General features: G+C 39.4%; 2 protein-coding genes across 5 annotated transcripts in view; both read left to right on the top strand.

Annotated features, from left to right (window-relative positions):
* Positions 1 to 16930, top strand: part of LOC122558869 (cadherin EGF LAG seven-pass G-type receptor 3-like) — a 178976-nt gene extending 162046 nt beyond the window's left edge. The window contains exons 17-24 of one of the 4 annotated variants that reach the window (XM_043707745.1): positions 1688 to 1702; positions 1824 to 1918; positions 5366 to 5575; positions 7408 to 7422; positions 8160 to 8343; positions 12581 to 12730; positions 13034 to 13211; positions 16171 to 16930. In XM_043707745.1, coding sequence (XP_043563680.1) covers positions 1688 to 1702; positions 1824 to 1918; positions 5366 to 5575; positions 7408 to 7422; positions 8160 to 8343; positions 12581 to 12730; positions 13034 to 13211; positions 16171 to 16342 — 1019 coding nt within the window. In that variant the 3' untranslated portion in view covers positions 16343 to 16930. The remainder of the gene's footprint in view (positions 1 to 1687; positions 1703 to 1823; positions 1919 to 5365; positions 5576 to 7407; positions 7423 to 8159; positions 8344 to 12580; positions 12731 to 13033; positions 13212 to 16170) is intronic. The other 3 variants (XM_043707748.1, XM_043707747.1, XM_043707749.1) reach the window with 3 other exon arrangements.
* Positions 16931 to 24168: 7238 nt separating this feature from the next.
* The window catches only part of LOC122559246 (cadherin EGF LAG seven-pass G-type receptor 3-like), a 62227-nt gene continuing 58572 nt past the window's right edge, over positions 24169 to 27823 (top strand). The window contains exon 1 of the mRNA XM_043708628.1: positions 24169 to 24270. Within this exon, the coding sequence (XP_043564563.1) occupies positions 24169 to 24270 (102 nt within the window). The remainder of the gene's footprint in view (positions 24271 to 27823) is intronic.

The raw sequence follows: 27823 nt of genomic DNA, 5'->3' as shown, positions 1-27823 counted from the left end.
GATGTGGTGGAGGCTGGTACAATTGCAACATTTAAGAGGCATTTGGATGGGTATATGAATAGGAAGGGTTTGGAGGGATATGAGCCGGGTGCTGGCAGGTGGGTCTAGATTGAGTTGAGATATCTGGTCGGCATGGACAGGTTGGACCGAAGGGTCTGTTTCCATGCTATGACTCTATGTACTTGAGACTTGGTGTTTAAACTTGGACTTGAGTTGGGTATTAGGTTCCCAATTCCATTTTGAAAAATTCGACCAAACTTGTCTAAACCATAGCCTAGACAGTTTCTATTCTCTAACCCTGACAATCTGGCCTATGAAACCCAACCAGCTCATTCTGCATTTGATTATCATCTTTCTTACTGATTAATTTACCCCTTTTTGGATTTTGAGAGTTTTTGGAAGATATGGATCTTTGTGCTTGCACTTTGAGATGGTAACAAATTAATATTGATTTAAATTTTGTTATTTTGTGGTCAGTGAAGCTTCAGAATATATATCTATGATACATGATCAAAAAGCTTAGGATTTTCTGGAGGCAGCAGATTCCCGGTTTCAGGGCTGAAAGTGACTTCAGCCACATATTATTGTTGCTGGAACTGCCACTCTGATATACATGGAGGCCTGTCACCATGAGCTGCCAACCCAATCATAGGAACAATGGTTGTTTCTTAGGCAGCCAGGGACAAAAGGCCGTCAGCAGGTAGGCAAGAAAAATCTTGAAAGAATTCCAGAATTGGGTACTGGAGGGGAAATTCCTCCAAGAAAATTATTGGTGTCATTGAGCACTGCTTTCCTTTCCATGGCCACACCTTTGCTTCTTGAAACTCCCCTTCACGCTGTTGCTGGAAAGGTTGGGGTGGGGGTGATGTCGTCCACCATCAGCAATATGGTGACAGTTCCAATAAACAGGCCCGCTCATGGTAATTGGTCGCCTGCTGGTCCTGCCGCTCATAAAATGTCCCAATGGAAGGAATACATTGGAGAACCAATCCAAACTGCTACCCTCCATCACCCTCCCCAATCGCGTCGAAGCCAATAAAATGCCAGACAAACACGTAGGCATTAAGGTGAAAATATGTGAAGTTTGAACTCCTCTTTCGTTGTGTAAAAGCTTTTTATAAATTAATCACTTGTGTAAAAATTAGTATTTTATACCATATTTTGGCCTGCTTAATTTCCGTGAGTACTAGTTTCAAATTAAGATTGGAAACATCTTTGCTCTATTTGCCTACTTTCCTACACATGCATATATACTCACCTTGTATCCTATTTCACTATCTCCTTAATGTCTTCACACCTGGTTGACTTTCTCTTTGTGTCAGTTTTCAATGTCCTGACATATCTGTCCACTATACTTTCAATCTTAAAATGGGAGCCTCAGTATTTGAAGTCATAATCACAGTTTTAACATTTTTGATTCTGTGGCATGCAAGTGCTTTTGTTTGGGTAGAGACAATTTAAACCATTGTTATTGTATCCCATTTACACACAAAGTTCAATATTTTCGCACATGTTGTTTAAACAAAACAAAATCCACAAAGCAGATAGTGTTATTTGAAGGACTTGCTGAAGCTGATTTCCTTTTAAACCTCTCTCAGCACGCAGTTTTGGTGAGTAGTTTCCTTTTCTTTCACACTCTCTTGTCACCTTGAATCTTGTATTTTATTTTCCTCTTCTCCCTTCGCAGGCGTGCGGGCTAATGGTAAGTTGTTCTGCTCACTGCTGAACTGTGTGATGCTTTGCTTGGCTTCATGTGTAAGTTATTTCTATTAAAGGTCAAGCTGTTTCAGATTAATGTCTTATATTCTGACCACCTATTTCAGGTACTGTGATTCGACACTGTGGGGAGGAACATGGCTGGTTGGAACCAGATCTTTTTAACTGTACATCGCCACCATTCATGCAGTTGGCCGAGACTGTAAGAACTGTTTTGAAAGCCTTACCGCTGTATTCAAACTTTAATCTGTCCTGAACAAAAGATTACTAACTTAAAATAATTTCTGGGCAAAATTTCAAGTATAGCATTAAACATTCATGCTGTAATGCAAATATTATCATAGTTAATTAGATATTAAGGATAGAATGTTTCACTGGATTAACTCGAGTGGAATTTGGCAGGAATGTTTCGAGGAGCTGCTCTACTTGTTATCCACTTTGCCAGATCTGGATTGTTCTTTGGGAGTTGCTCCCAAATTTGTAATATTCCGTTAATCAAATAAGTTGCTAAATAGTATCTGTGAATGGTTGGTACTAATGGGTGCTGGTTAGATCATTTGGCCTGCTGTGGATCAGCTGCTATTGCTTGTAGCTGTTCCTGTCAGGAGATCTGGCATGGGATATATCCCTCATTTGTATGACTCCGTCCTCTCACATCCACTGTAGTCCATCTACAGCAGCTCTGTGACATCCATCATCCAACTACTCTGAGTTCAACTACCCGTCTTTCTGTTACCATCCATTTTTCCATTTTGAAGAGAGCTCTAGAGCTCATCAGTTTTGATCAAATGGCTGAAACATTGACTTATTGATGTAATTTGGGAAGAATATGAGTGCAATTTCAAACATCTCTTATGGCCCGTGTTCAGAATTTTCTTTTAGTATATATCTTAGCATACACATTTCAAAGACGTGTTTTCTCTTAACTTGTCCAAATTTTTGATGCGTACAGGCAAGTGGAAAGAAAACAGCATTATGAGTTTTTTTTTAAACTTTGTTACAAGCTTGAGTTTTCTTTCATTAACCCAACCTTCTTTTCACAAAATTACTTTCCTCCACATCACTGGGGAGAAGTGGGCTGTGATTGGAAGAGCAGTTCCTAGATATTCTGACTATTCCACATGTTGGAGTCACTTTGAATGATCACTCCAATGATCGAAGTGTTTTGTGAATTTTGGGAGAAAATTTGCCTACTGCCCCATTTATTTTGCACGCTGCTCCCTACCTGTGGTATAAATCTCAGCACTTTGCCATGGTTTAGTGATTATTCTAAAAATCACTAAAGACCTATACAGTCATTGAGATACAGTCATTGAGATGTACAACATGGAAACAGACCCTTTGGTCCAACTCGTCCATGCTGACCAGATATCCTAAACTAATCTAGTCCCATTTGCCAGCACTTGGCCCATATCCCTCCAAACCCTTCCTATTCATATACCCATCCAGATGCCTTTTAAATATAGTAATTGTACAGCCTCCACCACTTCCTCTGGCAGCTCATTCCATACACACACCACTGTCTCCTAAGGTGCCTGTTATATATTGCCCCTCTCAACCTAAACCTATACATCTAGTTCTGGACTCCCTATCCCAGGTAAAAGACCTTGTCCTTTTATCCTATCCATGCCCCTCATGATTTTATAAACCTCTATAAGGTCGCCCCTCAGTCTCTGATGCTCCAGGAAAAACAGCCTCAGCCTATTCAGCCTCTCTCTATAGCATAAATCCTCTAACCCTGACAGCATCCTTGTAAATCTTTTCTGAACCCTTTCAGGTTTCACAACATCCTTCCGAAAGGAAGGAGACGAGAATTTACACACAATTTTCCAAAAGTGGCCTAACCAATGCCCTGTACACCTGAAACATGACCTCCCATATTTAATGCTCTGACCAATAAAGAAAAGCATACCAAAGCATTCTTCACTATCCTATCTACCTGCGACTCCACTTTCAAGCAACAATGAACCTGCACTCCAAGGTCTCTTTGTTCAGCAACACTCCGTAGGCCCTGCTCTGATTTACTTTGCCAAACTGTAGCACCTCACATTTATATAAATGAAATTCCATCTGCTACTTCTCAGCCCATTGGTCCATCTGAACAAGAGCCGAAAAATGTGTTGCTGGAAAAGCGCAGCAGGTCAGGCAGCATCAAAGGAGTAGGAGAATCGACGTTTCGGGCAAAAGCCCTTCTTCAGGAATCCCAATTCAGGAACATCGATTCTCCTGCTCCTTTGATGCTGCCTGACCTGCTGCACTTTTCCAGCAATACATTTTTCAGCTCTGATCTCCAGCATCTGCAGTCCTCACTTTCCCCCATCTGAACAAATCCCTTTGTACTCTGCGGTAACCTTCTTCACTGTCCACTACACCTCCAACTTTGGTGTCATCTGCAAACTTACTAACTATAACGAAAAGCAGCGAACCCAGCACCGATCCTTGTGGCACACCACTGGTCACAGGCATCCAGTCTGAAAAGTAACCCTCCACCACCACCACCCTCTGCCTTCTACCTTTGAGCCAGTTCTGTATCCAAGTGGCTAGTTCTCCCTGTATTCCATGAGCTCTAACCTTGCTAACCAATGTCCCATGAGGAACTTCATCAAACGCCTTACTGACGTCCATATGGATCATGTCTACCACTCTGCCCTCATCAATCCTCTTTATTACTTCTTCAAAAAACATCAAAACAGTTCATGAGACATGATTTCCCATGCACAAAGCCATGCTGACTATCCCTGATCAGTCTTTGCATATGTTTGAGAGAGCTCAAGGAGGAGGTAGTAGTTTGATATTAAAACTTAGTAATCTTTGTTGAAAGAAACAGGAAGCCTTCCTAACTGAGGTCAATTTTTAAAAGCTTTTCTATCTCTTGTACGTTTCAAATCATAAAATTTAGGAATTGCTGTCTTGAACGATTACCAAATGTGAGGGGAGGATGATACTTGAATTTATCTTATCATTATGAAACAAAGTTACACCTGATAGGGTGTTTGTATTAAGTTTTGATTCATTCATTGAATCAAAGCCAACAGAGAGATGATTGACCACTTGGCCTTTTTCTGTTATGTAAACTTCTATGACTATATGATTTAATCTTTCGTATTCAGCTTTTCCTAAAACTGCATAATCCTTTCAATGTTCTAAAAACAGTGGCAGATGGGCAAAGCTCTCTGTAATCAACCTGCTGCATACTTTGCTCTACATGTTGTGCCACAATATATGTCTCCATGTAAGATTTAGGAAGGCAAAAAAAAGAACAGTTTGGAGAAGGAACTTGGAAAAGTTTGACCCTCTGATGATTGACTCTCGTCCCAGCAATGGCTTTGTCTCTAAGATCCTTATAGTTAGTACCTGACTTTTGTAAGCAATAACCGCTTCCCAGTCAGAATCAGATCTAGCTCACACTTGATTTATATTTGTTGTATCTGATAATTTACATATATTTGTACCTTTTATATGAGATATTGTTGATTCACATGTAACTGTAAAAGACCTGGCAAGAATTACCAATGAGGAAAGATAAGTTTAAATAATAATGAGCTTGGTGTTTTAACTCCATCTTCAGTAATCAACCACCTATTTTGTATCATTTTACACACACCAGTATGACTTCTGTGATATAATTTCTCTTTGTCTCTGTTGAAAGCTGGAAAGGCTGGAGAGGAATGAAACTGAACTAAATACCATTGAAGCAAAGAAACTTGCCCGGCATATGCGTACAGTCACTGAGGAGATGGACCAGTACTTTGGAAATGACATCCACATTACATATCACCTTCTCTTGAAGATGCTCGAATTTGAGTGTAGACAACGTGGTTTCAATCTTACAGCAACACAGGATGTACACTATACAGAGGTAAAAAACCATGAGATTCTTAATAAGCAATGCCTCAGTACCATTTCTTGTACAGGTATACTAAATACCTTGTAAAAGTAAACTATTTCCTCTCATCTGGTGCTACACAACTTTTCCGTGGCTCAGAGTCAGTTCCCATATTATGTGCATAACATGAAAGAGGAACAGTTTACTACCATCTGGTATGGTACAGATCTGGCAGCATAATGCGGTTGCCAATAATATTTTGCTCATTGAAGTGAAGACGAGGTGGTGAGAAGGAAAAATAGAGCTCAAGTTTAGGGACAAAAGCCAAAATTAGCTCAATCAGGAGCAGTGTTGATGTTGTTCATGCTGATAACCCAAAGAATTAAACCCAGGCTGAGAATGTTTATAGATTCAGTGAACATAATTGGTGAGAAAATATATTCCAACAAAAATGAAAATTGCCATAAGAATACATGTGATTACCTTGACAGTGGAGTTGTCGCAAATTCTTCTCCTCTCTTTACCTCCTGATAAATAACATTCAATAGGAGTATGGAGTGACATTTTCTGGATTTTCCTTTTTGGCCAAAGTGTCACTTTTATGTATACAGCATGAAGAATCTGTGTGACTCTGTTGTTCCAAAGAGGCAGAAAAAGAATCTAAAAGCAGACTTTGCTGTAAGAGGCAAAGGTGACAATCATAAACGAGACAGAAGTCCAGCTTGTTGGAAGGAGTTTATAAAAATATTTTCATAATGAATTGGGCTTTCTCTTGATTCTGTTGGGCGGCACGGTGGCACAGTGGTTAGCACTGCTGCCTCACAGCGCCAGAGACCCGGGTTCAATTCCCACCTCAGGCAACTGTCTGTGTGGAGTTTGCACATTTTCCCCGTGTGTGCGTGAGTTTCCTCCCACAGTCCAAAAATGTGCAGGTTAGGTGAATTGGCCACGCCAAATTGCCTGTAGTGTTAGGTGAAGGGGTAAATGTAGGGGAATGGGTCTGGGTGGGTTGCTCTTTGGAGGGTTGGTGTGGACATGTTGGGCCGAAGGGCCTGTTTCCACACTGTACATAATCTAATCATAAATAGAAACGGCAGAGATAAGCGTTGATTTTGCTTGTAGTGGAAATGTGTTTTTAGCCCTCAAAAATACAAAGTATATAACAAGAATGTATATTTCCAGTCAGCTGACAGCCTTCAATATTTTGCATACAAAAGGCTGTCTTGCATTGATTTCTGCCAGTAACATTATTGTATGCTAGTATATTAAATCTGTACCAATATATAAGACTGTAGTCTTTATCCCTTCAGTGTTATGGAGAAACCTCGCCGCCTGGCCTAATTGAGCTTAGCTGCATGACACGGGAAGAATGTCATACAGAGAAGCAAAATAGCACAATAGCTGTCCATGAATTGTTGAATTGATCAAATCTGTTCGCAGACCATTTTGGTCTTGTTACATTTCAGAATGATTGATTTGGAATTATAAAACGTCAAGAAATATTTTTCACATGCAACTTATTAAAACAAAGCTTTGTTTACAGAGAAATTCATCCTTAAAGGTCATAAATAGAGGTGATATTAACAATATCACTGCATGGGTTGGATTATTTAAGTTTTATAAAATACTGAAGGTTTGTTTTTCAAATGATTGCAATTTTAATTATTAGTTTGAAACAAGCGTGCTTAGTTTGTAGTGCTTCATTAATCTATAGAATCAAATTTGTCATAAAGCATTCATCTGGAACCCTGTGAGATAAATTAAATATACTTAATTTGGATTACATTTGTGTAGATAAGTTTTTAATAATGAGTCAAAGACGCAGGAGGCTCTACATTTGAATTAATACCTCATTCTTTTTACAGATCTACAGGACCAAAGTAAGGAAAACAAATTAAATGAAATTTTTATACTCTTAAATTTATAGAATGTATGTTACTCCCAAATTTAGCACGTTGTGGTGCAGAGTTTTACTACAACAGATAGTGGAGCAAGATTTTTCACAGTATGCCATCTACAGTCTTTTTTTTTGTTTTCTCTCACTTGATCCAATCTGTCATTCCCTCTCTTTCTGACTCTGAGTTGATGTTGACTTCATCCTCATCCTTATTTCTTCCTGTTTTGCAATCCTTGTATCTCCTTCAGCAATGAGGTTTCCTGTTTTTCACTAAGATGCAAATGCCTTGTTGCCTCACCATGCTGCTATCACCTTATACTCCACCGACTCTATGAAAAATATTTTCAAATCTAATTATCAGGGCAAGTGGGAAGACCCACTCTCTCACAAAATTATTGCCTAAACTAGTTTTATTGAAAGTGTCACTTTTTTTATAATTCTCTAGAAACTTGTCACTTTCATGTAATTATTGTTTTGCAGACAGTGATTAGGATTAACCTACAATATTCTACTTCAGATGTCAAATATTTGTTATGAAAATGTGCTGAAAACATGATAGTGTCTATAAATATTGGGGGGAACATCTTATAGACTTAAGTTTCACCAGATGTTTTTTCAACACTAATAACAGAGTTCATCAAATAAGCACACCATTGTCAGTTGTTGTTTGATTTGCCAAGTTACAGTGATGATGTACCAGCTCTTGTTCACCATTTTTAGAATGTGTTAAGAACAGGAAGTGCAGCTCTGGGTCTGGAAAATGCAGAACACTGGAATATCCTTCAGCAGACAGAACAAGGAACAGCTCATCTGATGGAACAAATTGAAGAATACATGAGGACATTGACACGAAATGTGAAACTCACCTACCTCAATCCAGTTGCTATTGTAACCCCCAATATAAGTGAGTATCTACAGTTGCTTGATAGTACAAAACTTATACATCGCTTAAAAAAAAACAAGATCAAAACGTTTTGCCTTGTGCTCATCAAGACTGAGAGACAAGAATCCAGATTTTGAAAGGAAACATCAATTTATACATCATAAGAAAAGGGTGCTGATTCATGTAGTAATATTACCTTCTATAATAATATTGGCAGATCAGGTGTTTGGATTCCGAAAAAGAAACGGTCACAGCTGTGTTTTCATTGCATTTTCAGGAAGCGGGAATATTTTAAAGAGTCATTAATTTTTTTACTGCATCTCAGATCTCAATTTCAGATTTAAATTTAACTGTTGACATGGTGTTCATTACAATAGCATCCATTACAATATTTCCCATAGAGTAGCTCTGAACATATGTAATCTTAAGCTGAAGATATACATTCATTAGCAAGTTATTCATTGCTACTGGTTAGCTGGGTGTTCTTTGACAGATTTGAAGCTGTCTCTCTTCCTTTCAGCATATACCTTGCTACCCTTCCCCTGCTGCCTGCTCTTCACTCCCAGCCCCTGTACCTCAACCCCTCTTGTGACCTCATGTTTCCCCTCAGCTCTGCTGCCTCCCAGGTACTCTCAACAGTGGCCTGTCTCCACACCTTCCCTCCCCGTGTCATTCCCTTGTTTCCCCTGTTATCCCCTTGTGATCTCTCTTGTCTTCTTTCCACCCAAACCCGAGAAGCCTTTATCTTCACACTCACTAGTGGACCTACCTATCAGCTGCAAGCATAGAGCGAACAGGCCTGTGTTTGGATGAGCTGTTCCTTACCTTTACCTTCTATTCAACTTATGGGGACAGCATTTCTCCCATTGGTCCCCTCTGTGAGTGAATGTCTTGGCGATTTGTGGACTTTCGGGAGTGGATTCACCCTCCACACCTGAGTATTTTGAATATTGGTACGTATTAAGCTATCACACAAGCCATTAATATTTGCACCTCATCACTATATCTTTGCAATCTAGATGTGCTACCAATACCTGAATCTGTTTTCTTAGAACTCATGAAATTAGTAAATGTCGTTCCCTTGTTTGAAAAGGGGAGTAGAGACAATACTGGTCTATATTTACCAGGGAGGCTTACTTCGGTTTGGGTAAAGTGTTGGAAAGGGTTATAAGAGATAGGATTTATAATCATTGAGAAAGGAATACGTTGATTAGGGGTATTCAACACGGTTTTGTGAAGGGCAGATTGTGCCTCACAAACCGTACTCAGTTCTTTGAGAAGGTGACCAGACAGGTGGATAAGGGTAAAGCGGTTGATGTGGTGTATATGGATTTCAGTAAGGCATTTGACAAGGTTCCCCATGGTAGCCTATTGCACAAAATACAGAGGCATGGGATTGAGGGTGATTTAACAGTATGGATCAGAAATTGGCTAGCTGAAAGAAGACAGTTGATGGGAAATGTTCATCCTGGAGTTCAGTTACTAGTGGTGTACTGCAAGGATCTGTTTTGGGTCCACTGCTGTTTGTCATTTTTATAAACGACCTGAGTGAGGATGTAGAAGGGTGGGTTAGTAAATTTGTGGATGGCACTAAGGTCAGTAGTGTTGTGGATAGTGCAGAAGAATGTTGTAGGTTACAAAGGAATATAGATAAGCTGCAGAGCTGGACTGAGAGGTGGCAAATGGAGTTTAATGTGGAAAAGTGTGAGGTGATTCACTTTGGAAGGAGCAACAGGAATACAGAGTACTGGGCTAATGGTAAGATTCTTGGTAGTATAGATGAGCAGAGAGATCTCTGTGTCCAGGTACATGGATCCCTGAAAGTTGCCACCCAGATTGATAGGGTTGTTAAGAAGATATACAGTGTGTTGGCCTTTATTAGTAGAGGGATTGAGTTTCAGAACCATGAGATCATGCTGCAAAGCTCTGGTGCGGCCGCACTTGGAGTATTGTATACAGTTCTGATCCCCGCATTATAGGAAGGATATGGAAGCTTTGGAAAAAGTTAAGAGGAGGTTTACTAAGATGTTGCCTGGTATGGAGGGAAGGTTTTATGAGGAAAGGCTGAGGGACTTGAGGCTATGTTTGTTGGAGAGAAGAAGATTGAGAGATGACTTAATTGAAACATATAAGATAATCGGAGGATTAGATAGGCTAGACAGTTTCCTCAGATGGTGATGGCTAGAATGAGGGGCCATAGTTTTAAATTGAGGGGTGATAGATAAGGAAACGTCGATTTTACTGCTCCTCGGATGCTGCCTGAACTGCTGTGCTCTTTCAGCACCACTAATCCAGATGTCAGAGGTAGTTTCTTTACCCAGAGTAGTAGGGGTGTAGAACACACTGCCTGCAACAATAGTAGACTCGCCAAGTTTAAGGGCATTTAAATGGTAATTGGATAGACATATGGACGAATATGGGCTTCAGATTGGTTTCATAGATTGGCGCAACATTGGGTCTGAAGGGCCTGTACTGGGTGGTAATGTTCTATGTTCTAACTCGTCTAGTTAAGTTCAATTTCAATGACACCATGTACACCCAATTAGGTTTGTTGCCATGCGCGCTCCTTTTGACATGGCTCTTGCTAACAGCGTCCTTTATGATAATCATGAAAACCTATCTTCGATAGGATGTTAGTGGCCGTTCCCCTTACATACTTCTAATACTTAGATGGTATGTTTGCAATATTTGAATCTGTAGCAGCATCAAAATAATTCTTTACACACTTCAATCAATGTTATCCTGCACTCAAGTTAGCCATTGAAATGGAAACATTAGCTGAAAGCTCCCTTTCCTCAACCTGTTAGTTGAGAAATCTGCCAGTGGCTTTTCTACTACAATAGTAGGAGATAGTACTAAATTAACTGGTCAACCTCAGATTACCCTGAATCAGAAGCATTTTTGAAAATTGAGCATTGAGTGTAGCTGGCTGTTTCAATCTGATATGTTGCAGTATACGCACAAGTATTTAATGAAGTTTCATTGCAGGAAGCACAGTTCCATTAATAGGATGCTGCTTTCAAGTCAAAATTTTTTTTGCCTACCACACAAATGAGTAATGTGGTACATGAGTTGGTGCTAGTGTAATGCCAAATATGGAGACCATACATCACAGTGACTCATAGACTGTATCAAAGAACATGTTCCTTTGACTGTCGTTGATAGTGGACAATGCTCAACAAGTCTACGTTTGCAAAACAGCGTCCAGGACTAGGTGTGATTCTGCTATTCAATAGTATTTAATTCTAAGCACACAGTTCTTAGAATTTCACTGAAAACCAATTATAGGTTGGGCTCAGCATATTTTATTTGCATGTCCTAAAGGCTACATATATTCACACTGTGTAGACAAAAAGGTGGCACCCATGATGTGTGAGTACTGGGTTGGATATAGTCAGAAGTCCCGCAACACCAGGTTATAGTCCAACAAGTTTATTTGAAATCACAAGCTTTCAGAGCGTTTATTGTTCACCAGGTGAAGTGATGAACAAGCAGCACTCTCAAAGTTTGTGATTTCAAATAATCCTGTTGGGCGATAATCTGGTGTCATGTAACTTCTGACTTAGACAAAAAGAGTTTGTGGATACATTAAACGTTTTCATTGGCAACGTCCATTCTCTTTATCAATCTCTGTTGCATTCTCCATACCCTCTAGCTGGTCATTGTCCAGCTGCCTGCTCTAAGATTAATGAACTAGCTATTAAAAGATTCTGCTGCATTTCCATGCCAACAATGGCCTTACCAGTCAGCATCCTTTTCTCATGCTGCATAAATCAGTGATCCCTTTCAAAGTTTGATTTCTTGTGCCCCGATCCTGAGGAAAGTAAGACCAAAAGTTTTGACTCTGTCTTGCTCTTTCATAATGTTCAAAATGTTTGAGAGCATTGTAGTTTTGAAAGTTGGACAATTCTTTTTATTAACTTACCATTCAAATTGGCTTACAGTGTCAGTTATGGCAAGTGACTAACATATTTTGTCACAAAGTAGTACAAAATATTTTCCTTCCCATAATTGACATATGATCTTACCAGATCTCAGTTGCTGGTAAGAAGAATAATTGTCAGTGTGAAATTTAAGAAAAAACTTTGTTCTATCATAGCAAATAATGGGTTAGTTTTTAAAATATATGCATAAAAGGAAGAAAGAGATCTGCTAACACAACTCTGTGAATATTGAAAACTCAATGGCCAAGATAGCTGTACGTTTTACTGTCCTGATTGTGCATCCATTAATTCTCATTTTTGAATTTCTATTTCAGTCCTAACTATTGATCACGTGGAGAATAGCACAAAGACAAGGAAGCGGTTTCCTCGCTATCACAGCAGACTCTTCCGTGGTCAGTCTACATGGGATGCACAAACGCACATTGTGCTGCCAAGATCTGTTTTATTTCCACCAAAAGTTAAAGGTAAGCAATAACAGCAGGAACTACAGCTCCTGTGATTCAAAAGAGAGCATATATTTTTGGTTGTCAGTATATACTCTGGCTGTGAGCATCATGTATAATGATGAGATTCCATGAATGAAGGACAACAATAATAAACAGATGGAATTTCATAAATAATGCTTGCTTCTGAGACGGTGCACTTGAATCAATAAAAATGCAGTATCTCTGCATTGTTGAGCCCATGAGGACTAAAATTGTTCTTTTTTCTTTTGCAATCTATAGTAATGCTATATGTATCTCTCTTTGAATTCTTTGTCTATGCAGCTATACCCACCTCCAAAGAAGTAAACTCAATCCAAGTGCGGAATGAAACTAGTAAAGTTTTACACCAACGGATGTTATCAGAGACTGAGCCCACTATGACCATCCTGATTCTCCTCATTTATCGGACACTTGGCAGTTTATTACCTGCCCGATTCAACACAGATCGCCGTAACTTAAGGTAATAGTTCAGCATTTAAGCGCGCGAGATGTGGTTTCTACGGTACCAAGGATCAAAATATAGTTTTTCTTTTCAAAGACTGCTGCTGAGATTTTCTCGGGGGCTAGGTTTTGGTTTTAAGTGGCTCTTTGAATTTAAAATTTTCAATTAAAGGCCAAACTGTTGTTGAAGCAGAACTGTGCAAACCTGCTGCATGCCTGCTTTGAAGGATTTGAAAGAAACAAGAGATTCAGTGCTGAACTGACATAAAGAATCCAACAATTAAATTGTTTTGCTTCAACCATGCTGGCCCCATTGCCCCTCTATTTATACAGAATATCCATCCTCTGACATGCTGTGATAACCACAACTTTTATGCAGCTAGTTGAGTTTCTAATCAATGGTGACCACTGTCAGCAACTCCCAAGCCCACTTCCCTAAGTATGGTGGAGACTAAGCAATTGTGAAATTGAATTGAAAACTCAATGGCCAACATAGTTGGATGTTTTCCTATCTGCTCTCATTAACAAATAATATTTTTAATCTCATGATGGTGAGAAAGTTATTGAGGAGCTGCTGAAGCTTTGGATGTAGGTTTGCTCGCTGAGCTGAAAGGTTCATTTCCAGACATTTTGCTACCTTACTAGTGAGGTAACATAACATCTGGAAATGAACCTTTCAGCTCAGCAAGGAAACCTACATCCAAAATCTCAACCTGAACTACAGATCTCAAAACTCGCTGCTGAAGGTTGTTGGATCTAGGCTGCTGCCCAATGGAATTCTTGTAATTATGTCTGGAATTGGAATGATTGGTCTTCAACCAGTTAACCATTATTTCTTAAAGCTCTATTGACTGGAGAATTTCCCTGAACTCCATTAAAATTTGTTTTAATGTGTTAAATCCCTCTAGTAATTTAAGCCAGCAATACAGAAAAGATGCACCCCATGCTATAATCTGTTAAAATTCAAGAGGCAAAGAACTATCCCAAAAGTAACTGTTTAAAGTAAAAATTAACAACTTTATTCTTTAAGTCTAACAAAGAATATTAACTAACAACTACGTACAAGTCCTTTCTCCTAAACCTATCTTTTACCTCGCCCTCTACAATACTGGTCCGATAAAACACCCGATTAAGATTTGAATAAAAAACTTCTTAAGATCAAGCAGCTTTCGGTTCTTCTCTGTATTCCTGTCTTCTTTTCTTCTTGGGGATTCTGCTTGATAAGTGAAGGTACCTTGTAGAGAGCAGATCTTTCTGCAAGCAGTCTCTCTCTCTACTTGTTGGTGCTGGCTGCTCTTTGCCATTCTGCCTAAGTCTTCAAAATGTCTGATATTTAATACCCAAAAACATCGGATCAAAATACTAAATTAAAACTTGATTGGAGTTTGGTATCTTGGGGCATAATTTAAACTGATTGGCTGAATTTGAATTTGTTTTTGTCACATAGCAACCCAGCTATTGCTAGCTGTTCGACCAAATGTTACATTTTAAATTTTCCAATATTCTGTGTGCTTGGTAAGTCCTTGCCAGCCATTCAACTCTCGTAAAGGTACACTACACCTACAAATTCATAACAAATAGGACTATGTAATGCAATTTCAGTTCTGGAATTCAGCGTTTCTATCCACTTTTTGGAGCCAAATGATCTTGGTGAAACTCCAGCTGAGTATTAGTCAGAAGGTTATTACTGAGTACGTGCTCTTGATGATTCTTTCCATCAAAGTTTGTGAGAAGATTTGTAGCTCGGGTGCTCGTTGTTGTTCGCTGAGCTGGGAATTTGTGTTGCAAACGTTTCATCCCCTGTCTAGGTGACATCCTCAGTGCTTGGGAGCCTCCTGTGAAGCGCTTCTGTGATCTTTCCTCCGGCATTTGTAGTGGTTTGAATCTGCCGCTTCCGGTTGTCAGTTCCAGCTGTCCGTTGCAGTGGCCGGTATATTGGGTCCAGACCGATGTGCTTATTGATTGAATCTGTGGATGAGTGCCATGCCTGGGACAACACTACTATTATAGGACAAGCCAAACAGAGAACAGCCAGGGAATTCCTAGAGGGATGGCACTTATCCACAGATTCAATCAATAAGCACATCGACCTGGACCCAATATACCGGCCACTGCAACGGACAGCTGGAACTGACAACCGGAAGCGGCAGATTCAAACCACTACAAATGCCGGAGGAAAGATCACAGAAGCGCTTCACAGGAGGCTCCCAAGCACTGAGGATGTCACCTAGACGGGACGAAACGTCTGCAACACAAATTCCCAGCTCGGCAAACAGATCCACAACATTCTTTCCATCACTTTGCTGATGGTTGATAGCTGGCTAATAGATGGTAATTGGCATTGATTTAAATAAGTAGATAACCTGTTGGTTGAAAGCGGTTGGGGTAAAAATATTGATGAAAATGCTGAAGAATTACCCTGCTATTCTTCAAGTAATACCATGAAATCTTGCCATCCACATAAATTGACAGATGACAACTTTGCTTAATATTTAATCTAAAAGCAGACTTCGCTAACAATGTTGTACTTGCTCAGTTTTGCTTTGATTAAATTCTTAGTCACTGATTCAACCCTCAGTTTCTCCTTCCTTGGGAAAGGTTTGGTCACTATGTTTGACTCCTGCTGAAGGTATAAACCAGTGCATCCTATTTTCTGATTTTTAAAAAATGTGTCAGCTTTCATTGCATATCCCTAATTGCCCTGGAGAAAGTTATGGTGAGCTGTTTCCTTGAATCACAGTAAGCTACGAGTTGTGGAGACAATCACAGTGTATTTAGGAAGGGTGTTCCAGAATCTTGGCCCAGTGATGGTAAATGAACAGTGATTTTGCTGCAAGTCAGGATCGAATGTGGATTTGAGGGAAACTTGCTGGTGATGGTGTGAACAAAAACTTATGCAATAAACTGAAACATGTTGAAGAAACTTTTCATAGTGTCTCTGTCCTTTATTGAACATCTTCAAACATTTTGAATTGCAGACTTCCAAAGCATCCTGTAATGAATTCTCCAATCGTGACTATCTCTATCTTCAACAACAACAGCTTTGTCCATGGAGCTTTAAACTCACCACTAATCCTGGAATTCCGTTTACTGGAGACTGCCAATCGCAGCAAGCCTGTGTGTGTCCAGTGGAATCATTCCAGTCTGTAAGTACATTAACCTATCGATGTCAGATTGTTTTTGAGAGCCCAACAAGTAACAAATCCTAAGTATGTTACTAAGCAAGTTTTATCCTGTATTGTAATGCCTAAGCTTCAGAAATTGACTATGTCACATAAATAACACAAATTCAGAACCAGCCAGTAAAGGTGGTGAATTATTAATGAAGAAATATAGAACTATGTTTTGTTGCGATGTAGACACTAGATCAGTTGCAACATAGTGTTCCTGCTGTCAGATGCATGTTTGAAAATTCAGTAAAGTATCAACAGTGTGCAACAGCAAAAACTCAAAAGGTGAGGTTGACCAATCCTCCTGTATTTACAGTACCATGACTCTTCTCAGTAGTCCAAATGAGATGACTAAACAGGAAAAACTCTAAAATAAAAATAGCGAGCGCTGGAAAAAATCAGAGCTGGCAACATCAGTAGAGAAAAAAACAGAATTAATGTTTCAAGTCCAGTGGTCCTTTGTCAGACTTGAATACAGCTTGGAAAGGTATTTGTGTTGATAATGGGAGTGGAGAGGGAAGAGGGAATGTGAATAGAATACATTGAGAAAATGCCCAGAGAGAGAGAAAGAAAAAATTGATAGGCAAACAAACAAGTTGCTTATAAGTTGAGAGAGAGAAATGTTGGGTTGGTTGCTAACAAGAAGTGTAAATGTCTGAAAATGGGTTATCTGTGCTAGGAGCAATCCTTACAAATCAGGAGGTTGTGATGTGGGGTGGGTAATTAAAATGGAGAGATATGTTCATGTTCTGAAATTGTTAAAGTCAATGTTGAGTCCTGAAGCATGTGAGGTATTCCTCCAGTTTGCATTCAGCCTGGCTGGAGTGCTGCAGCAGGCATGAGACAAAAATGATAGAAGCGGAACATGGTGGTGTGTTGAAATACCAGGCAACTGGAAGCTCGGTGTCATTTTTATGAACAGAACATAGGTGTTCAGCAAAATGTTCAGCCATCTGCATTTTGTCTCCCCATTGTGTGAGCAGTGAATACAGTAGACTAGATTGAAACAGGTGCAAGTACATTGCTGCTTCACCTGGACAATGTGTTTGGGACCTTAAGTAGTGCAGAAAGAGGAAGTAAATAGGCAAGTGTTGCATTTTCTGTGATTGCACAGGATGGTATTGTGAGGAGGTATTGGGAGTAGAGGAGGAGTTGTCTAAGCTGTCCTGGAGGAAACAATACCTGCGAATGCTGACAAGGGATGGGAGGTTGGGGGGGGGTGGTGAATATGTGGCTGGTGGTGGCATCTCACTAGAGGTTGCTGGAGGAAGAACTCTGAAATTGGTCCCAATCACTAAGGTTAATGGGACAAAGCTTTCAGTGTATCGATTCAGTATTGCATTTTCAACTTGACCGAACACCTGCCGCTGTTATAATTCCATTAATTGCACCAATGAAAATGCAAATTTTCCCAGGGTTTGCGCTGTCTTTTTATTTCTGTCTTGAAGAACTTAATTGGTCTTCAAACTTGTACCTGTTTAATGCAAAACCAAAATAAACAATAAAATCTCTCCTACCATTAATACAATGTTCTTGTGTTTCTTACATTGTCTAATTCATCAGTTTATAAATGTGCTTTGGGAGGTGACGGAGTTCACTGTATAGATTGCACTTCATGTAAACTTGCTTTTTCCATTCAGTCCAACAGCATTATCTTGTTCCTGACTTAAGTAGTTAACCTGCCCTGGTACAGTACAATTATAATGCTGTTTTATTAAGTTTTTAAAAAAGAAATAGGAATCTGTGCTCTATAACCCATTAGATGCTGTAACAGTTCTTTACAACCTTTGAAGTATTACCAGCTGTGTGCAACTTCACATCTTCTTGGGAGGGGGTATGTTACTTCTCCTCAACACATTCTATATTTGAATCACATTGGATTCTGTATATCACATGTTTGGTGGAGCTGCCAACTGCATTTGAACTCGGCCAAAAGAAAACTTTGGCACTTGTACAAATATTTTTGAAAATCAGGAACAACAGTTTGAAACTATTGCTCCTAAATACTTAAGCATATCCCTTAAGCAGTTTTGTTGGATAGACTGAGACATTTAAGGTAAGCATTTGCAATTCCTGATTTTGATTGGATTTGGATGTAAAGTGGAATACTTCCAATTGGTTGGGATTTGAACAACTTTCATATCCAAGAACAGAAAGGGTTTTTTTTTTTGACAACGTATCAATTATGCTTGTTTTGAAATGGGGATTTAAATCTGCTATTCCCTTAATACCCGGTATTTGATTTAATCTGTGAGTTGGCCAGATGTGTTTACATAAGCATTAGTACTACATTGCTTATTAAAAGGCAATTTAAATTAAACTTAAGCATGACAACTTACTTACTTAATATCACGAAAGCCACTCTGAAATGTTTACATTTTCATTTGAGCTTTTTTTAAAATTCTAATCCTCGTCATTTCCCATTAGTATGAAAGTCCACATACACTTTATTTGCATCTGTTAGATTTTACATCCTCACAATCAATCTAAATGTAATCAGGTATTATTGCTGGCTCCTTTAGGAAAATATTGATTAAGGGTGTACAATGTATAAATGTTTTGATTAATGTCTTTACTACTGTGGAACTCTGACAAATTTTCTGTGGCCTGTTGTATTTATTGTTCTATACACTAATGCATTAATGAGTAACAGGAAAATACAGTTAACAGCTGTAAATGACCCAGGTAACAAACATCAAAGCTGCTATCTCTTTTTGGTTGCAGTTCAGCATCTATTGGCTGTTTAAGGTTACTCCAGGAAGAAAATCTCTCCATTAGTTTTGTCAGAAATGCTGATAAGTAAACTATTTTGTTTATTGAACCTTGTTACTTACAATGGGATTAAAGAAGTGTTCCAGCATCAATTTTGTTACTGTTTTCCTGTAGCAAAATGTAAATAAATATATTCAACAGAAGACTAGTAATCTAATACCAGTAATTCTGTACATAATCCCCTATTTCAGTCGTACACCCCACTTTACATTGTCAAGTCAGATTGACTGAATAAGTGATGCACGTCAAAGCCAATTCCATTGATTTGTTCAATGGTACGTAACTTTGTATGAAACCTTAAGCCAGACTCACAGTTGGAAAATGAAATTATTTTCTGTTTAATAGCCCATGGATGCCTGGTATATAATGGATGACTGTCAAGTAAGATGATGGTAAATGTTCTGAGATAATTTGGAGACAGGCCCCAATAAAGAAATAATGGGCTTCTCTTGTGTCTGTGCTGCTCATTTAATTCCATCATCCCTTCTCCCATTGCCTCAATCATCCTTTTCTTTTGTATTGACTTCAAGTTCTGTTTGACATCTTTAGCAGAAACTAATATATGTAAAAGCTAATTGCTTTTAATATAAATGCTGATTTTGACAAGCTCAGGGATGTACATTGTTCTTAAGCACTCCTGTTTTGTATATCATTTATAATATTCTGATGTAGCGCACAGTGTTTGTTTCCTTAGTGTTTATATTCTGAGGTGAGATAAATTGGCGCCTCAACCTCCTTAATACCATCTGCTCATATTACATTTGCCATATGTACTGACTGAAATATACAAACTTTTCTTGCAAATTCCGAACTGAATTTTTTAATCTGCTGTGAACTCGACTGAAGTTTTTATTTCCATCACGCAGTAATACAGAGATGATCATTTGTAGCCATTTAGTTTTTTTTGCAGAGATCTGCATTAAATTTGAGACTTGCGTAGTCCCCCATTACAATTTGCATTAATTCAATTATAATAGATTGAACTCATTCTCCTCTTCAGATCTGAACAGAAGTCATATTGGATTCAAATTAACTCTCAGATGTTACCAGACCTGCTGAGTATTTGCAGCACAATTTTATTTCAAATTCCCAGCATTTGTGATACTTTGCTCCTAATTTAGGTTAAATATATTGCTTTAGTTAAAATACTATGAATCTGATATGTTTTTATTTCTCTTACCAAAATGTGATGGGCATCATTAAGCCCATCAAGTGCATCTTAACAAGTGTTTCCTGGAATTACTGTCATTATATGTGTGAGAAAGTCATTAATTCAAATCAACATATCAGAGTAACAATAATCCCAACATCCACATATAAATCTCCATTATTACCTTTTGATATCATAACCCAAGAACAAGAGATATAAACCTGAATAGACCATACAGCCTGTCCAATATGCTACGCCATTCAGTACAATCATGGCTTACCTTGATCTTCAACTCCATTTTCCTGCCCATATCCCTTGATTCTCTAAGAGACTTATTCGAATCCATATGTTTTAATCCATTTTGCTTAAAAGGGAAGTAGTGTTTGAAGAACATTTTTTTTATTCAAAATACATTTTGATGAAAAATTTGTTATAAAAATGAGTGACATACTTTTGACATCTCAAAGCTTTACATTCAATAGCTATTCAACCGAATAGGATCTCTGTGTACAAAGGGCTTTCTGTACCATTGCAATTGAAAAAGTATGTGGAACGGCTCCATTTAAAGCTTTAGGTCTGAGAATGGGACAAAAACTAACCTTAATCTTTTCTGGAATTGGATGCCTTAAGAAAGTATAATATAGTACAGTGGAGTGAATGCTAAGACACCAGAAAAAACGGCAACAGCTTAAAACGCCAGCTCTCAAAATTTCTTGTGCAAGGTAAATTACAAATATTGACATCCTTATTCATTCCTGATTGATAGTATTAGATGCCCAAAGAAAGCATTGTTATCACAACAGAAAAATTATATTTTCTATTAATTCTGAACAACAGAAGTATAATGGAGTTCTGTATTTTCAACTTGCTGTTCAATGTAAGACGAATTAGGTAAGCCAGCCATGATTGGAAATTACAGATTTTTATTTGTCTAACCACATGATGAGTTTTATGCTGAAGTGGCAAGTTGAAAATTTACCCAACTATTTAGGGTCCATGCTACACACCAGTGAGGGAGGAGGTTGGGGTGAAAGGGCCCAGCCTAGAGCCTTGCACCACACACCACTGAGGAAGGAAGAAAGCCAGCCCAAGGCCACACAGCATTGAGGGAGGAGTTTGGGATGACTTATGGGGCAAATTAAATGTAAAGTCGAGCCTACTACCCTTTTCCTTATCTTATGCTCCATCAATTTCTAGTCAAATCGAAAGTGATGAAAACAGCAGCTGAAAACACCCAAGTTTCAGAATATGAGTGGATCCCAAAGTCAAATAGAATCAGTCATGTCCTTCCCAGCTAATGAAGCCAATTATTGCTGTCCTTCAAAATGAGAGAAGTCATTGGCTAAGTAGCTTGCGATGGATAATCAGGATTGTCTATGTGCTAAATTAGCTGCTTTGAGTACTGACCGTCCAGCTTGACAGGCTCGTTGATTAGTAAACCTGGGTTTCTCTAGAGGCATTGGCCCTATTTGAGCAGCACAGTATGTACTGCCCTCTCCCAGAACCTCGATTGAGAAGGAGAAAGACTAGTATTGGACATTCTAACTGTAATTAGACTCTATTTTCCAGATCTTTTGATCCGCAGTAATCCATAGTTATTATGTACTTGTTAAAAGAGAGGGGGTGGGCTCAGGAAAAGTTAACGTTGCTAGAACAATAAAAATTCAGAATATGAAAAGTCAGGAATCTAACTTCAAGCATAGCAGATAAGGGGACAACTATGAGAAGGGAGGCAGTCAACACATGACTGAGGATGTTGTACTTAAATGCACATGGTATATGAAACAAGGTAGTGCACCTGGAGGGTACGATGTTGTGGGTATCACAGATGTGGGTGCAAGGGGATCAGTGATGGGAACTAAAAATCCAAGGATAGACGTCCTATCAAAAGGACAGACAAATGGGAAAGAGAGCAGGCATACCTTGTTAGTAAGAAATTAAATCAATAGCAAGACATGATATAGAGTCAGAATGCATAAAATCTGTGTGCTTAGAGTTGAGATCATGGGGAAGAAAATAAATCAGGAGAGTGTGCCTTTATTACCATGCCTTTTCTATTACAATAATTATTCCAATATGAAAATCAGGTTGGTAGCAGATCTCGAGCAAATGAATTCATGGAATATCTATGAGATGGATTTTTGGGGCAGTTTGTGGTAGAGCATCTAGAGAATAGGCAATTCTGGATTTGGTGAGGCAGACTTGATTGGGGAGCTGAAGGTGAAGGAACCCCTAGAGGGCAGTGATCATAACATGAGCACCTGGAAGTACTCAGGGATGCCCTCATAAGAACAGGGTACGGTGCTCAACTCATCGACTGCCAGTTCCGACGTGCCACAGCAAGGAACCGTAATGGCCTCCTCAGGAGACAGACACGAGCTGCAATCAACAGGGTACCCTTCGTTGTCCAGTACTTCCCAGGGGCTGAAAAACTACACTATGTTCTTCGTAACCTGCGACACATTATCAATGAGGATGAGCACCTCGCCAAGACTGTCCCCACACCTCCACTACTTGCCTTTAAACAACCGCCAAACCTCAAACAGATCATTGTTCGTAGCAAGCTGCTCAGTTTTCAGGACAACTCCATACAACCCTGTCACGGTAGGTGCTGCAAGCCGTGTCAGAGTGTGGACATGGATACCACCATTACACATGGGGACACCTCCCACCATGTACGTGGTAGGTACTCATGTGACTCAGCCAACGTTGTCTATCTTATACGTTACAGGCAAGGATGCCCTGAGGCATGATACATTGGGGAAACCGAGCAAAGGCTACGGCAACGGATGAATAGGCACCGCAGAACAATCAACAGACAGGAGTGTACCCTCCCACTTGGGGAACACTTCAGTGATCCAGGACATTCAACCTCAGACCTTCAGGTGACCATTCTCCAAGGCGGACTTCGGGACAGGCAGCAGCGAAAAGTGGCTGAGCAGCAGCTGATAGCTAAGTTCCTTACCCATAGGAAGGGCCTCAACTGTGACCTTGGGTTCATGTCACATTACAGGTGACCACCATTGCACTATACACACACACAGACACTCCTATATACACACACTCACTCCTATACATACACAGACACACGTATACACAGACACGCACATAGACACTCACACAGACCCTGACAGACACACACTCCCCCACGCTCTCACATGCACCCCCTCACAGACTTAAGACACTCTACACTCACACAAACGCGCACACTCTCACTCACTCACAACCCCCCCAACCCAGACAGACAGACATGCACACACAACCCACATGCACACATATACATTTGTGGGGTGAATTTGTACTTGCAGAGTTACATTGTACTTTGCTCAAAAACTGCATGAATTCATGTAAGACTCTGTTATCTAACTTTTTAGATCAGAATCAGTCTAAACATTATGGCACAGACAGAGAATGCAGGGGGCTAACACCTTCAACATATTGTCTAGCTAACACCAATTGTTAGAATTAACCTGAGAATGCAACTTTTTTAAAAAAAGTTTTATGATTTACACATGAAAGAAGTGAAACCATCATGGTATTCAAACAGATGAAAGACTCAACAAACAATCAAGGTATTTTTCAATGTATAATTTCAGTTACATCACACTGTAAACTTTTGCTATAAATTCTGTGTCTTACAATTGTGTCCTCCACAACCACCTGATGAAGGAGCAGCGCTCCAAGAGCTAGTGCTTCCAATTAAACCTGTTGGACTATAACCTGGTGTTGTGTGATTTTTAACCATGATCAACTTCACCCTGTATTTTAAAAGGGAGAAGATTTGAATCAGATATAACAGTATCACGTTTGAGTAAAGGTAACTACAAAGCCATGAGGGAGGAATTGACCACAGTTGGTTGGAAGGGAAAGATGGTAGAGCAGCAATGGCAGGATTTATTTGGGTAATTCGGGGGGCTCAGCAGAAATTCATCCCAAGGAACAAGAAACATGCTAAGTGGAGGATAAGGCAACCAATGGCTGACAGGGTAAGTTAGCAACTGCATAAAAGCAAAAGAAAAAGCATACAGTGTGTTGAAGATTAGTAGGAAGCTAGTGGTTTTGGTAGCCTGGTTTTGATAGAAGATTGCAAGAATTTTATTTTTAGATGTCTAAAAGGTCAGAGTGGACATTGGATTGCTGGAGAAGTCATAATAGAGAACAAAGAAATTGCAGAGGTACTAAATAAGTACTTGCATTAGTTTTCACAGTGAAAGAAACTGGCATCATAACAGAATTTCAAGAGGGCAGACGTGAGTGTAGTGGCCATCATTAAGAAGAAGGTGATGGGGAAGCTGAAAAGTCTGAAGGCAGATAAATTACCCAGACCGGATGGATTACACTCTAGAGTTCTGAAGGAGATAGCTGAGGAGATTGTGGAGACTTTAGTGGTGATCTTTCATGAATCACGAGTGTCAGGGAGGGTCCTAGAGGATGGGAAAACAGTTGATGTAACACCACTATTTAGAAGGGACCGAGGTAGAGACAGGAAACTATAATCCGGTTAGCCTGACCTTGGTTGTTGGTAAGATTTTTAAGGTAGGTAAAAACAATGACTGCAGATGCTGGAAATCAGAGTCTGGATTAGAGGTGCTGGAAGAGCACAGCAGTTCAGGCAGCATCTGAGGAGCAGTAAAATCGACGTTTTGAGCAAAAGCCCTTCATCAGGAATATTGGTAAGATTTTTAAGTCCATGGTAAAAATGCATGGTTAAAAAAAGGGCAGAGTCAATATAGCTTCCCTCAAGGAGAGGTCATGCCTGACAAATCTGTTAGAATTCTTTGAGGGGGTAACAAGTGAGTTAAACAAAGGAGAGCCAGAGAATTTGGATTTCCAGAAGACCTTAGACAAGGTGCCACAGGGTCGAGCGGAGTTCTGTACAGGTCAGTGTTGAGACCACAACTGTTCACATGATCCGTTAGTAACAACTTGGACGAAGGAACTGAAGGCATTGTTGCCAGGTTTGCATTTGACACAAATATAGATGGAAAGACAGTAGGAGACTGGGCAAAGAAGTATCAGATGAAATATAGTGAGAGAAATTGTGATATCTTGCACTTTGGTAAGAAGGATAGAAGCATAGACTATTTTCTAAATGGGGCAAGACTTCAGAAATCTGAAGCATAAAGAGGTTTGGGAGTCCTAGTTCATGTTAAGATTGACATGAAGGGTTCATTTGGCAGATACAATGTTAACATTCATTTCAAGAAGGTTGAAATACAAAAGCAGAAATGTACTGCTGAGGCTGTATAAGGGTCTGGTCAGACCTAATTTGGAATATTATGAGCAGTTTTGGGCCCCATATCCCAGGAGGGACATGCTGGCATTGGAGGGGGTCCAGTGGAGGTTTTTGAGAATGATCCTGAGGATGAAGAGCTTGTCATATGAGGAGCGGTTCTAGTCATAGAGCTGTACAGCATGGAAACAGACCCTTCAGTCCAACTCGCCCATTCCAACCAGATATCCTAAATTAATCTGGTCCCATTTGCCAGCATTTGGCCCATATCCCTCTAAACCCATCCAGATGCCTTTTAAATGTTGTAATTGGAGCAGCCTCCTACCACTTCCTCTGGCAGCTCATTACGTGACGAAATTGCCCTTTAGGTTCCTTTTTAAATTTTTCTCCTCTCACCTTAAACCTATGTCCTCTAGTTTTTGACTGGCCCACCCCAGGAAAAGACCTTGTATATTTAATCTCATCCATGCCTCTCATGATTTTATAAATCTCTATAAGGTCACTGCTCAGCCTCTGATGCTCCACAGAAAATAGCACCAGCCTTTTCAGCCTCACCTTTTAGCTCAACTCCACTGAATATATTCACAGAGTTTTAGAAGGATAAAGAGAGAGAACTCATTCAATCTTGCAGAAGACTGAGAGGCCTGGATAGAGTGGATGTGCAGAAGCTGTTTTAATAGTAGGAGAGACGAGGACCCAAGGGCACAGCCTCAGAGCGAAGGGACAACCCTTTAGAACTGAGATGAGGAGGAATTTCTTCAGCTAGAAGGTAGTTAAACTGTGGAACTCATTGCTGCAGAGGGCTGAGGAGGTCAAATCATTGAGTGTAATTAAGGTAGGTTCTTGATTAGTAAGGGAATGAAGGGTTATAGGGAGAAGAAGTTGAGAAACATTCCAGCTGTGAACAAATGGCAGAGCAGACCCAATGGGCCGATTGGCCTAATTCTGCTTCTATGTCTTATGATTTTCTGTGAAAATGGTTGCAAATAAGGCCCACAGCAGAAATTGAGTCAAGGGAGTAACAATGCTATGAAATACAAGAGCTGTTTCCAATATAACAAGGACATATATTTTCTTTCTTAAACAAAAGCTGGTTAATGTTTATATTCAAAGCACGTTTCTTTTGTGGTCCATGTGTTTTTATTAAGTATTTGAAGTGAATGAAAACTGGTTTGAGTCATGTTCATGATAATGGTTTCATAACCATTTGCTCATCAAGGATTGATTAACTTCATGGTTTGGTATATTTAAAACAGTAAAGCACATTTTAAGGTATTACATCAATAAGACTTTTGTGCATACAGCTTTCAGACATCAAGAAAATTAACCTCAAGGAAAAGTCTCAGCACAAACTGAAATTGCTGGAAAAATTGTGGAGAGAAAGCTGAAGTAGGATCACTAGACTCGAAACGATAACTCTGCTTTGTCTCTACAGATGCTGCTAGACCTGCTGAGTTTTCCCAGCAATTTTTGTTGGTGTCTCTGCAGTTCTTTGGTTTTATTGAAGAAAAGCAACATTGTTTATGTGCAACACTTCAAATTCATTAAGATGAGGTTTCCTAAAGGCAAGATAGATCCTAACATCTTGCTCCAAAAGAAAGTTTAACTATTTATAATATCAAGTAAGCCTATGCATCACTATTGCGTAGAGGTAATTTGCTGATAGATCAAGATCTTGTGATGTTGACTTTGTCTAGAAGTGTTGTCAAGTTTTCATTCATGAACTGTAGCTGCTATTCCAAAACTTTCTTATCCTGATGCACTACAGCCAAGTTTAGTTCCCGATTGGCTAGTGACTGAATTTGTTCCTTAAGCTGCTTAGAGTGATTTAAACCAAGGCAGTTACAGTTTTGTTTTTTAAGAGCTTCCATCTCATTTCGAACCTTCTGGTTTTACATCTGAATTCTAATTCTAAGTTTTCACCTTCTGTTGGCTGAATATGTTTTCTGCTTCAAAACATGCTCTCATGAATGTCCAGCCTTTTCAACATTTTTCTCTTTTTTTTCTTGTTTGTTGGTACACTAGAATTCCATTGGCCTTGATCTTTACAAAACGTTATTTCAGTATCATACTGTTTTTACAGATGCAGAATGGATCCGTGCTCATTTCTGGTACAGACAGTACTAGATGACATTTTGATGAAGCCTTTGTGGGAGTATAAAATTAGTGTGCAGAGACAACAGATCATGACACAAGTTAGCATGTCATTTGAATTTGACTGTAGCAGTGCTATTTTCAAACTCATTTCCATCTAAGGTTCAGTCTTAACCTTACATAGCTGTACATATCTAGAAAGATACCCCACC

Source organism: Chiloscyllium plagiosum, chromosome 18, assembly GCF_004010195.1.
Source record: "Chiloscyllium plagiosum isolate BGI_BamShark_2017 chromosome 18, ASM401019v2, whole genome shotgun sequence".
In the NCBI taxonomy this organism is placed as follows: domain Eukaryota; kingdom Metazoa; phylum Chordata; class Chondrichthyes; order Orectolobiformes; family Hemiscylliidae; genus Chiloscyllium; species Chiloscyllium plagiosum.
The sequence above is the reverse complement of the archived record's forward strand: the minus strand, read 5'-3'. Positions and strand labels throughout refer to the sequence as shown.